This window comes from Notothenia coriiceps, unplaced genomic scaffold (genome assembly GCF_000735185.1).
Source record: "Notothenia coriiceps isolate Sejong01 unplaced genomic scaffold, NC01 NC01_scaffold00036362, whole genome shotgun sequence".
NCBI classification, from domain to species: Eukaryota; Metazoa; Chordata; class Actinopteri; order Perciformes; family Nototheniidae; genus Notothenia; species Notothenia coriiceps.
This window is the reverse complement of record NW_011369063.1, coordinates 50130-62843: the sequence shown is the minus strand read 5'-3', so window position 1 is coordinate 62843 and position 12714 is coordinate 50130. Positions and strand designations below refer to the sequence as shown.

At 37.9% G+C, this 12714-nt stretch overlaps 1 protein-coding gene across 1 annotated transcript in view; it reads left to right on the top strand.

The window, feature by feature from the left end:
- The first annotated feature begins 4107 nt into the window (after nt 1-4107).
- The window catches only part of LOC104963552 (sodium- and chloride-dependent taurine transporter-like), a 31274-nt gene continuing 22667 nt past the window's right edge, over nt 4108-12714 (top strand). The window contains exons 1-2 of the mRNA XM_010792154.1: nt 4108-4336; nt 4431-4565. Of these exons, the coding sequence (XP_010790456.1) occupies nt 4108-4336; nt 4431-4565 (364 nt within the window). The remainder of the gene's footprint in view (nt 4337-4430; nt 4566-12714) is intronic.

Genomic DNA, 12714 nt, shown 5'->3' with positions numbered 1-12714 from the left:
GAATAGCGATACAGGGAGAGAAGCGGAGAGGAGAATGAACAGGCGTGATAGCGGCAGACAGGTAGAGACAAATAATTACACATGGCGTTCTCCAAGAAGAGGAAAATGGACAGTGAGAACAGAGCTCAGTGGACGGAGTCATTCATGTTCATCCTGCCCACTGGGAGCACAGAACCAGTGTGTCTCATTTGTTCAGAGACCGTGGCGCTCATTAAAAGTGCCAAAACGCCACTATGAGACAAAACACAAAGTGTTTGACCAAACAATCCCTCTCAAGTCAGAACTGAGGTCACAAACAATAAGCAGTCTCAGAGTCCGATATGATCAGTCCACCAGGATCAACATAGTACAATTAAATATCGTTCCAGGCTAACCAATGAGCACCTGCATGTGTGGATGAGAATGGCCCTGACACCATTTCAGCCCAGATTTAAACTCCTGGAAGGACAAGCTCGAGCTCAATTCTCGCACGGAACAAAACAAAGTGAGTGAGGGATTTCAATATAAGAGGGAAAGAAAATTATACTTTAAAACTGTTCAATTGTTATCATGTGTAAAGACTGATATTGTTCTATAATCGTCTGAAACAGTTAAGTCATGATGTGAAACGGTTAACAAAGAAAAAGAGAAACTCAAGCTGCTGCTGCACTTTATTTTATTTATTTAAAATTAAGCACTTTTAAGATGCACATATTTTCAAAAGCTATTTTATTTATTTTCTCTATTTTATTTTTTAAATGCAGTCCGAGAAGAACATTACATATATCCACATTATTTGACTCTATATCTGTATAGTTCAATGTTAATTGACAATACATATTGTTGTTTATGAATTGTACTTTCTTTATTTGGCAGTCAATTGTTGATTACATGCAGACGTTGATAAAGCTACAGGCTACTTCAATATATATCACACTAATTCATGAAGCAAGTTAGACATTTTTATGTTCCGGACCTTTGCATGGGGAGATTTTCTCTAACTGGACCTTGTTGAATTTTTGTTGAATACCCCTGGCCTAAAGTAAGGACAAAATCCTGGAAACCTTTTCAAAGTACAGATTTTTCTTTTAATTTCTTTGCTTTTGTTGCCTTTTTTATTGCTATCAAGGTATGGGATTCGTTTTGTATCATAAAGATAAAGCAACACTTTCTGAGAATCAAGCAAAACGAAGAGTTTTAAGAGAAAAAAAACTGAATCAAGCTAAATAAATGTAATTATAAAACTATAAGTTGCAAAAACGTTTTGTTTGCAGTTCTTGTTTCTTCTTTCTCAATGATCAGACTTTTGCTCTCTCTGCAGCTCTTCTCGTTTGTGCTCCCTCATTTTTTGTTTGCGATTCTGACACAAACATCCCAGGTGGGCGGGACTTCCACGGGTGTGTCCCCATTGGCTACTCAGTTTTTGAGTGACAGCCCACTACACCACAGATCATACAGTGCAACCGTTAGTCTCGGTGTCTCGCGGAGTTTCATGAACATATCAGACTTATCTTGTGGATTGCTGTGCATTATACTTGTGTTGTGTAGTTTATACTTTATTCCAACTTTAAATATTTGAATACCTGAACACACGGCTGCTGTTAAATAATTTCACAAAAGGTTTACTTATTTACCCTAATATGGCAGCCTGCTTCTATAATGCAAATTATATATTATTTCACTATAAGTAATGTATTTTATTTGGACAGAAACTGTAATTTAATTTGTTTTACTATGTTCAATCTGAATTTACTTTAAAATATAAACATCTATATTGATTCTGACTATTCTACATCCAACTCACAGGTGTATCATTGTTTTGAGAAAAAAGATTATTAATGTACCCATTTTTAGAAGTGAAGTTATAGTAATTTGTTCTGGGCATGTCATTTTCGAGCCTGAGACCTGAAAAACAGGTTAACTAGCTTTAGAGGTCCTTAGGTTTAGGGGTCCTTAGGTGCACTTTGAGATGTTTGGCACATACTTTACATTTACCAACACAAAGACAAGAATAATGGGTTTGAGCTGTTAAAACCAGAAATGTGACGGTTGTTCTTTTCAGTTTTTAACAACTATCTTTCTTCAGATCTACAGTTTACAAGCAGATTTGTATGGAAATTGTTTCTCTCTGAAAGAGAGAAAGGTTTTATTTAATCTCTCTGTATTTATTCATCCTTCTTTACAGATTAATGTTGTAGGGTCAATATGTGTAATGTTCATGTGTAAATATCTTTCAGAAAGTCAAATAGAGATTGAATGAATGAGAGCGACATAGACAGAGAAGCTCATGGCACAGCAGTGTGGCAGATGGAAGAGATTAAGACATGACATTTTCCACAATGACAGACATCTGCTGACTACTAAGTATGTCTGTCTCTCCCTCTGACTGCCTCTCTCAGGGCCATTGTCGAGTGGAAATGTACAAGCTCTGGTTGTGTCAATGTCGCCCTGATCCCACTGCTTAGACATTCTGACTAATCACATTTCCACATTTAATAGTTTTAATTGAGAAAGGGAGGAAGAGTTTAGTATTTCACTCTAATTTTCTTGCACTTATACACTCACAAGACTGACGGGGTCTTACTTAAAGTTAGCTATAGCTGTAGATTCAGTGCAGGTACAAAAAACAACATGGTGTACACTTTGTAACTCTGACTCTTTTAGAAATGTTTTGCTTAACTTAGCCATTTCCATTTTTGATGAGATTCTATCAATGGCTACCAAATCTCAACAAGTACTCGGGAATATTGCTGTTGTGTCCTTTCTTCAGTTTAATAATTTGGCCGGATCACAAACACACTTTTATCTGGGCTGCCATACAATAACCCCACTGAGCAGTACACAGAGTTTGAAGAAGTACTCGGATCTTGTACTTGTATCTTGTAAAAGTAGAACTACCAAAGTGTAGGAATATTCAAAGTATTACTCAAGTAAAATCAAAATATACTTAAGTATCAAAAGTAGTCATTATGCAGAATTGAATTACGATATTTATCGCTGGGTAGCTTGTGAATTGAATCCAGATGTAACTAAAGTCCCTTTTTAAGTGTTCATCTTATTTTGTTTGTCATTGATCCATATCTGCAAATTAATTAAAGGTACTACCTAAATGTAGTGAAGTACAAAGTAGCGTAAAATGGAAATATTCCACACAAGTACAAGTACCTCAAAGTCATACTTAAGTACAGTACTTTGGCAAATATACTTAGTTTCTTTACACCACTGGCAGTACATCATGAATGACTTTGATACAAACATTCATCAAGTAGGCTTCTCTAATGCAATAAAGAAGAACTCCACAGTAGGTAATTGCATCCTCAGTGTCGTCAACTGAAGATAAAGTGGAATATATGGTGGACTTGTATTATAATGAAATCAAAGTGGCAATGATAATAATTTTCAGGCTAACTTAGAATTTCACCAGTGAAGGCAAGAGTGTGTCTTTGTGGTTAGGTAATGATATTGTTGAGGCGTGTTCATGGCTTACATGGTTGAAGGAAGCCTCATTGTGTGTGTGTTGCCGCTTAAATACACAAACCTCGCCAGTATAAACCTGGGACGAGCAGAGAAGCCAGGCCACAAGAATCAGCCTGTACCCAGACCCCTGAAGACTACTGTTTAATAATGCGTGGCTTGTGGTAGAGAAAAGGTTATAAAATGTGTGCCAAACATGGGATTGATAGTGGAGGCTATCTTTAATCCATTTAGGCTCCATGCTGTAAAAGTTTAACTAAATGAGTTGTCCTATAACTCATGAGGCAGACTTCTGGCAGCTTGGAAGCATTAGTTAGTTATTAATCAACACTTTAAAACATAATTGCTTCAAAGGAGTGAAACAAAAGCTATTCTAATGCTCTTGGAAGTCACAAAATTACAATTATACTCCTTGCTCCAAACAAGTAGTACTACTGCCACATCTGCTGAATATTCAAGAGGAATTGATTCTGCAACTGCTTCTGTAACTTAAAGACCACACGTGTGATGCCCAGTGCAACTAAAGTTGTTTTATCGATTTGGTTCTGGTCAAATCTAGAAAAACATATCTTGATAACTGTTTTTAAAAGCAGCTCTGAAACAAGTTCAGACCAATTCTCACTGGATTCTTCCTCTGTTTCCTGTTTCTACAGAATGGCTCAAAAAGAGAAACTCCAGTGCTTAAAGGACTTTCATAAGGACACTCTGAAACCATCTCCAGGTAAAAGCCCTGGCACCCGGCCTGAAGATGAAGCAGAGGGCAAACACCCCCAGCGTGAGAAGTGGGCGAGCAAACTGGACTTTGTTCTGTCCGTGGCTGGCGGCTTTGTTGGTTTAGGGAACGTCTGGCGTTTCCCGTACCTCTGCTACAAGAATGGTGGAGGTGAGGCCTTTGATCTCAGTCTTATCAAACGTGCTCTGATTTTCCATATTGGTCTTCTTTGAAATCATGCTGATTATGTTTTCACTCCACCCAGGTGCATTTCTCATCCCCTACTTCATTTTCCTGTTCGGCGGAGGTCTACCAGTCTTCTTCCTGGAGGTTTCCCTGGGTCAGTTCACCTCCGAAGGTGGCATCACCTGCTGGGAGAAGCTCTGCCCCATCTTTACTGGTATGTAGCTCATTACTTATGATTAGATTATCGGGTGGCGTTGCATTTCAGCACACAATGTGGTTTTTGACATGAATGGTTGTAAAGAATAGGAGAGAGGAGGTGGGCAGATAAAATATTCACACTCATCGACAGTTATCCAGGTGGGTGTTGACCCTGCACATGGAAACCCCACACATAACATCATGGATACACAGTCTAATGTTTTAAAATTGTAGTTTACATTCACAATGGAAAAGAACCACCTAAAAGCTGAGGTCCTTTCCTGTAGTGTGTTATATATTTGTTTGTGCTTGTAAATGGTCTACAGGGCTAAGACACACATCCTCCAACTCCCCCCTGCTTGAAAGTCCTCCAATGGTCTCCTTTGTTGACTTCTGTTAAATTGTTACATCACTATCTAATACTCGCACTTCTATTGGCTAGCGCTCCAACATATTGTACGCTAAAGGCTAAGGGCTGGCACATTTCCGACACATCTCTAAGTGGTTGACCAATCACAACCGAGCCGGCCAGCTAACCAATCAGGGCAGACTGGGCTCTGGTTTCAGACAGAGGGTGAAAAGAGGTGCTGCAGCACAGGCAGTATGAGAAAAATAAAGAGCTTTTTGAACATTAAAGCATGGAGACATGTCAAAGTAGAGACACTACATACAAATATGAACCTGAGAATAAGCATTTATCCTCTTAAGACTTAGATGAAGCGTGTGTTGTTGGACATTAGTAGGACAAATGAGGAAGATTTTTTTGTGACAAATCACATTTACTGTTCTCACATTATCCTACTGAGGGCTGAGGAAAATCAACATGGCGTCACAAACTTTTTCCTGCCCAACTCAAAGGGTTTGAATTTTTCCAGACCTCTGTTGGTTTTCACAGAAGAATGACTGTGCAACATAAGGCTGAGTCACGCCAGAGTCTCCTCCAACCAGAGCGCTGAGACTGTACTGTGCAACCGTTTCCAGGCAACCAGGTTTGCTCTGGTACACCAACACACTGAGGCCTCTATTCTGCGTTAACCTTCCTCAGCTCTCACCTCCTCTCCGTTGAAAACGCCCTCTCTTCAAGGAAAGCACATTCACAGTTCCTAGAGGTATTCCCTGATTACAGGTATCAAACAGAGATAGCTTTTTAAAGGTTTGCCTAGCCAGACTTTTCTTTCTTGAGTCTAAGCTCTATTTTTTATTTCTTTTTTCTAGATATGTTTATATACAGTGTATATATATTTATTTAATGACTCGTTTGTCCTTGCATGTACCATGCCCAAATACTACCCCATGTCTTTACAGGCCATATAAAATATAATAATATATATTTATATAATAAAAAAACAACAACAAACTAACATGGTTTAATTTCAAATTTTTTATACGTGAATTAAATAAAGAAATTGAAATATATAAAGTAGTATTATTATTAATAATACAATATTAAGTAGTTAGTAATAATATTTTTATAAAAGGATCAAATACATAAAGTAGTTTTTAATAATAATAATAATAAGCTATAATAATGCAAATACTAATAAATATAACATAATAGTGTATCGGTTTGTTTGTTTTGTATTAACTTAAATCTGCAAAGTGGCTGCAATCTATAATGGTGAAATAAATAAAGTGCGTTACACATCCTTTTTTTTGTTGCCAAAAATCATAGTGAAGTATTGTATAAAGTAAAATAATATGAAAAACTCAAAATGAAAATATATATATTTTTATAAATAAATAGAAATAGAACTAATTATAAAAATAAAATATCCAGGTGGAGAACAAGTACCACATGTTTTACTTAAGCATAGCACTGCAAATTGGCAGGTATGACATTTTTTTTCTAGAAAGGCAGATGGATAATAACATTTTAAGATTTCATTTGCTTCACTCCAAGCCTCTCCTCTTCCTCCTCTGCTCTTCTCACCTCACCCTCTCCTCCTGCTCACTAATCATTAAGGTTAATATATTCATCACTGTTTATTTATCTCTCAGTGGGTATTTTTCTGTTTTATCTTTTTAATATTCATTTCATTTCAAACCTTTATTTATCCAGGTAGGGATGGGTATCGTTAGGATTTTATCGATACCGGTACCGGTACCGGTACTGCTTATCGGTATCGGTATTTTTCGATACTCTTATCGATACTTTTCAATAATTTGGTGCTCAAAATTATAGACATTAATACAAGATGTGAAGATTAAACGGTAATTGTATTGTAATTTTCTTGCAGAAATAACTGTATAACTTATACATTAGCTTCTCAGAAGCAATGAAAGGCCAAATTATTATATACTGTGAGTGTTAATAAACTAAAAAAAGACAAGATGATGTGCCTGCAAGACTTGACTCAGGTAAACAAAACATATTACCCGTGCGCAACAGCTAACCTGCCTGCGAGTCTTCGCTCAGGTAACATTTACACACGGCGCGGCTGAAGCCCGCTAGCACTAGCAGTATTTTGCAAATGCTTCATTAAGTTGCTTGTGTTACCCCCTTTACACGCAACTAATTGAGTACATAGATTGCACCTTGCACTATCGCCACTATTTTTTTTTAAAGTGCACCCAGACCTTCGATCGCTTCGCTCTGTCCGCCATGCCTGCGGGAGTCTCACAACAATAATAAGAGCGCTGTTGAGAGAAATGACGAGTGGCATTTACAGTGGCCAATCAGAGGGGTCTCAAACCGGATACATCACACGGGATGAGGGTTCCCAACCAACCAGAATGGTTTAAAGTTAAACTAAGGGAGTAGACGTAACACATAACGATAGCAGCACCGTTTGTCCAGCGGCTTAACGGTATACCGATACCGTCCAATCAGGTACCAGTATTGACTTAGTACCGGTTCTCGGTACCCATCCCTATCCAGGTGTATCCCATTGAGATCCTTGATCTCTTTTTCAAGGGAGAACTGCTCAAGTAGGTTCCACATGAAACATAAACGGAACAACAACAAGGACATCATACATGCTGATTCGCTATGATTAAACATACATAAACCTTCTCTCTGGTTCTTCTCATGACTGTTGAATTTAGTCTGGTCATTTTATCGTTACTGATGACAACCGTAACCGATCATTGTTTCATTAAGTCCATTTAATTATTTACTCATGTTGCGGTTTTCACTTTCACATTACACGCATTCTTTCTTTGTTTCAGACATAATCCCTCTGCCGTCACACACACACACACACACACACACACACACACACACACACACACACACACACACACACACACACACACACACACACACACACACACACACACACACACACACACACACACACACAGAGAGAGAACCAAGACGATGTACAGAGTGTCCCAAATCACACGTTGCTACAGCAACAGTGAGGCAACACATCAGAGAGATGAAGAGAGAGAAAGAAAGGAAGCAGAGCAGTGAGATCTGAGGAGATGGGAGATGGATTGATAAAGACAAGACAAAAGGGGGGAGGGAAATAAAGGCAGAGAGATGAAGGGTGGAAAACAGGAGAGGAGGGAGGAAGGAAAGGAGGGAGGGAGATGGAGAAGAGGAGACTGTAAAGGAAGGAGACGAGAATGGAGGACATGAGTCTAAGAGAAAAGGAAATAAAAAGAATTAAAGCAAGATCAGAGAGAACGAGAAAATAGGAGATATATGAAAGAGAGCCCTCTTTATGGCTTATTTTTTTGTAAACATGATTGGGAAATATAAAGGTATAACCGTTCATGCTAATGTAACATTATGGCTCTGACCTGGAATAAGAACGAGAGGAGAATCGAGGCGTGGTCCCAGATTCTGCCCACTTGTCTGATTTTCAAGAGATTAAAACATGTCGCAAATGATGATGATTGAAAACAAACGAACCAGTTGCAGCCCTGCCTGTCAGTTAAAAGAAAAACATGACAGCAAACTGTGACTAAATAAGAGCAGCTGAACAAGTAAAGGTCGAGATACAGAAATAACAACAATCAACATTATCTATGTGCTCCAGGATTCTGTTGGCCCGAATACCTGAAGTCTTTACTTCTGTAATTCAATGTTTTTCTTTGATACACATGAACATCTGAACATTCTGTAACCAACACCACCGCTCATTACAATTCCTTATTAATTAATGTATTATTAATACTACTGAGTATCATGCTGTGTCGTGAAAGACTACAAGCCAGTGGAAGTACAATCCAGCTTCATAATGACTACCATTTACTCACTTGTAGACATTGAAAAGCATCAATGTCTGTAGGCCGACCCGGAAGTTAGCATCGCAAGGGCTCCCTCCACAAGAAGCAAGGCAATTCTTCAATTGGATGTTGGAATATTGCAGAAAATAACACATTTCGGCAAACACACATTTATCATACTTAACACCAGTGACGAGCCGTGACTTTTATACCTAGGCCCTCTGACCCCTTTCATTTCATTTAACCCTTCACATTCCAACAGAAACTGAACAGGCAAATTCGAAGGATTTATTTCTTTGGAAACGTTATTTTAAATAGTTATTTTTGCTAAAACTAATGAAAAATATAACTAAAAAGATATTTAAAAATATATATATTTAAAAGAAAATGTTTTTTTAAAAAAATGTTTTCAAATATTATTTTTTAGAATATCTTAGGCCCTCAGAGACATTTTGTCAGCAGAATAGTCTCCACATATTAACTCCACTTTGTGATATTTGTAGTAAAAAAAAACGTAATGTTAGGCTATAATCAGACTACGGTCACATGACTTAAAGTCACCACCGCTAAGCTAAAGGTCGACTTGTGTCAGTGTGATGACGTTTAGTAGTTAATTTAGTCCTTTGTTAGCAACCACGACACATAGAAGCTTTGGACATTCACCAGTGGTGTATTTACTGATATACTTTATGTCGTAGAACACAACATTTCAATCTCTTCAGCCTGTGTTAAACACAGACCTTAACTCAGGCCTCCACACCAATCTGAAGTGCTCTGCTCCACATGTACCAGCCAACTAACACTTTCAATAGAACGTTTCGGAAGTACTAAAATGCTACGTCTTTTCAGGGTTTTAGCACTCATTCCTGCACCACTCTGTGGTGATTGTTGTTTTATATGACGGTGCCAAAGACAAATTCCCATTTCATGCAAATGTAATGGACAATAAAGTTATCTGAACCTGAAAATGTTACTGCTCTTAGCTTATGTTCAGACTAAGAAAACACTGTTAGATACTGTACACCAGTCACTACGGAGTGGTTAAAATAACCCCCGTCCCAAACACAATGTCAGACTGAGTTATCAAGGAGATTCCAAACTCAGTGTGATTAGGCTGATCTCCTCTAGCTGGGAACAGGCTTAAAAATGATTGACATGTACAAAGAGAATACAACCAACACATAACAACTGTTTCCACTGACCTCCAGGAGGAGGCACATATTCAATCACTGAGTAAATGCATAGAAACACACCGGACGGCAGGTAGACTATTATTAGACTTGTGTTGCTTGGCAACTGACACGCTCTCGGCATGTTCTCTCATCAAAACAGAAACAAGCCATTCATCAAAAACTGTTTGACTTAACCTTGCCATCCAGATAGAATATAGGTTAAAAAGATAAATGTTACATTTGGATTTTATATTTAATGGAAAGCTGAAAAAATGGTTTACATAACACCAGTCTATCAGTTTAATATTAGGTGGTTCATATTGTTATTTATTGGTACGTTTTTCATTATTTCTTAAAAGTTTTAGTACTTGTTCATCCTAATCGCACACATGATGTCAACAGTCCCCAGTCTCAAATAAACATCATGATTTGCTAAATCTGAGGAACAGCTGCTTTAGTTGTAAATACATTACATGAAGGATCAGGAATATAATGCCCCCCCCCGACAAAAAAAAAGAAAAGATCATAGGCTAATAAAGTATTCCAATGATCAGAAGACAGAGAGGGAATCCTGAAATATGAAACAGTGTATGACTGCAGGATTTATTATCAAGACTGTGATTATATTTAAAATGAGCTCAGAAATAATAATGTGTCATCGCAATTATTTCTACTTTTCTACAAAATGTTGTCCTGGGACCAATTGTAGTTATTGTGTTTACCTAAAAAAACAGTGTCTGATTACAGTGTTAGTAAATCTCTGCAAAATCTTAAGAAAATTGTCTCGGACTTCAATCGCAATGGTGGAACAAGTACTTAGATCCTCTAAATTGTACAAATACTCTGTTATAAGTAAAAGCCCTGCATGCAAAATTTAACTGAAGTTAAAGTACAAAAGTATAAGAATCAAAATATATTTGAGTACCAAAAATAAAAGTAGGCTACTCGATATAGAGTATGGCCCTTTTTGGAATAGTATATCATGAATGACTGTATTATGACTATTAACAGATTTAAGTTGTTTATCTCTTCAGTTATCTTGGTAGCTTAACCAATGATGAACAGTTTTTGTGTGTTAAAGGATCAGTTGTTAATGTAAACAGTCAGAGCGAGGTCAGCCGAGGTCAGCAGATGAGCACAATAAGTGACATCATGGAGGAGGACGCATCTGTTTGTTTGATCAGCACTGTGCCATGTGATCCGAGCAAGAGAGTGTGTGTGTGTGTGTGTGTGTGTCGGTGTTTGTGTGTGTGTGCCCGTAGAGATGTAGATGTTTGTCAGCTGCTAATTAGCTGAGTGATCAAAAGGACATGATGCGATGGTGAAATAATTCACACACACATAAAGCTAACTGTACAATTCAGGAAAATGTACGGAGACTAATGTTCACACACACACAAACATAAAGATGGCCTATGACGTTAAATTTAATTTGCCCTCTGTCAGTGGTGTTTTCCAGAGTGAGGGTACACACTTACACACATATAAGTACTAATATACTTGAGCACCCCCACTGACCGCGACCTCTCACTCAAAACCTAATCCATGTTGAAATCTGAATCCCAACTCGTACACCTGTCCCCGTCTTATCTGTGTCCTTGTGTAATGGGAACACACAGACAAAGCCTTGATCCTCTGTTAACCATCAGTTCTGTCTCAAGGCCAGGATTGTCGCAATGAAGTTAATCTCATCGGCCTTCCAAACATCACTTAGTTTAGGTTAATGACAACACTGAAGGTTAACAGAACGAAAACATTATTGCTGTAGATCTTGAGTAGGCTACTATGGGTAGTTCGCCAACAGAAACATCTGTATACAAATATAGTCTTTTAATCTGACATTTGAGGTTGTATTATTTATTTACTAAAGAAGACCTAACATTAGGGCTGAACGATTAATCGATTTTAAATCGAAATCGCGATTTTAAATGATGCGATTATCAAATCGCAAAGCCTGCGATATACATTTTTATTTTTTTATTTGACAATCTTTTTTTTTTAATCTTGTGTGTCAGTCATCCACACCAATCAGAAGTGCTCTGCTCCACATGTACCAGCCATTGTTAACCAATCAGAAGTGGCCCATGATAGAAGGTGATAGACAGATTGATCCATTCACCTGCCAAGTATTTTTGAAAGTGCCTGCCCTTTCCAAATGGCTTCCAATGGAGCTTTCCTAGATGGTTTGGTGAAACAAACCATCTGAGCCAGGTTAGTAATGCTCCATCACATGTGTTACATCTATTACAGGGTGAATCTTAAACTGAAGCTTGACTTTAACACGAGAACCGCCAACGGGTAAATTTTACCCGCAGCTGTTTTTTGATTGTATGTAACTTTTGTTCAATAACATATTAAAGTCTCCCAGTCCGTGACTTTTCCTGAAAGTGTGTTATGTAGCACCCTCTGTTGTTAACAATTGTCAATATGAAGTCAGATTGAAAAAATCGCCAACAAAAATGCCATTTATACCTATATCCGCCAGCGGGTAATATTTACCTCATAGAAAATGCAGCGTAAACATGACGTGTTGCTATAGCAACGCCTTTTGTCTACTGCGGTTCCTTATAGATAGAGAGATATATTGAGAGAGATAGATAGATAGATAGATATATTGATAGATGGATAGAGAGAGATAGACAGATATATAGTTATAGATAGTGTAACATCTTGGATAATACAAGATCTTGGATGACTGAGCTCGCGTTGAGGATGTAATGCATGTGTGCAGGTTACGTGCCGGTTGAATAAAGATGGACACTCGGAATGAGAGTAGTCCGCGTTGTCTATTTATGTAGCCAATTATATGTTCATAGA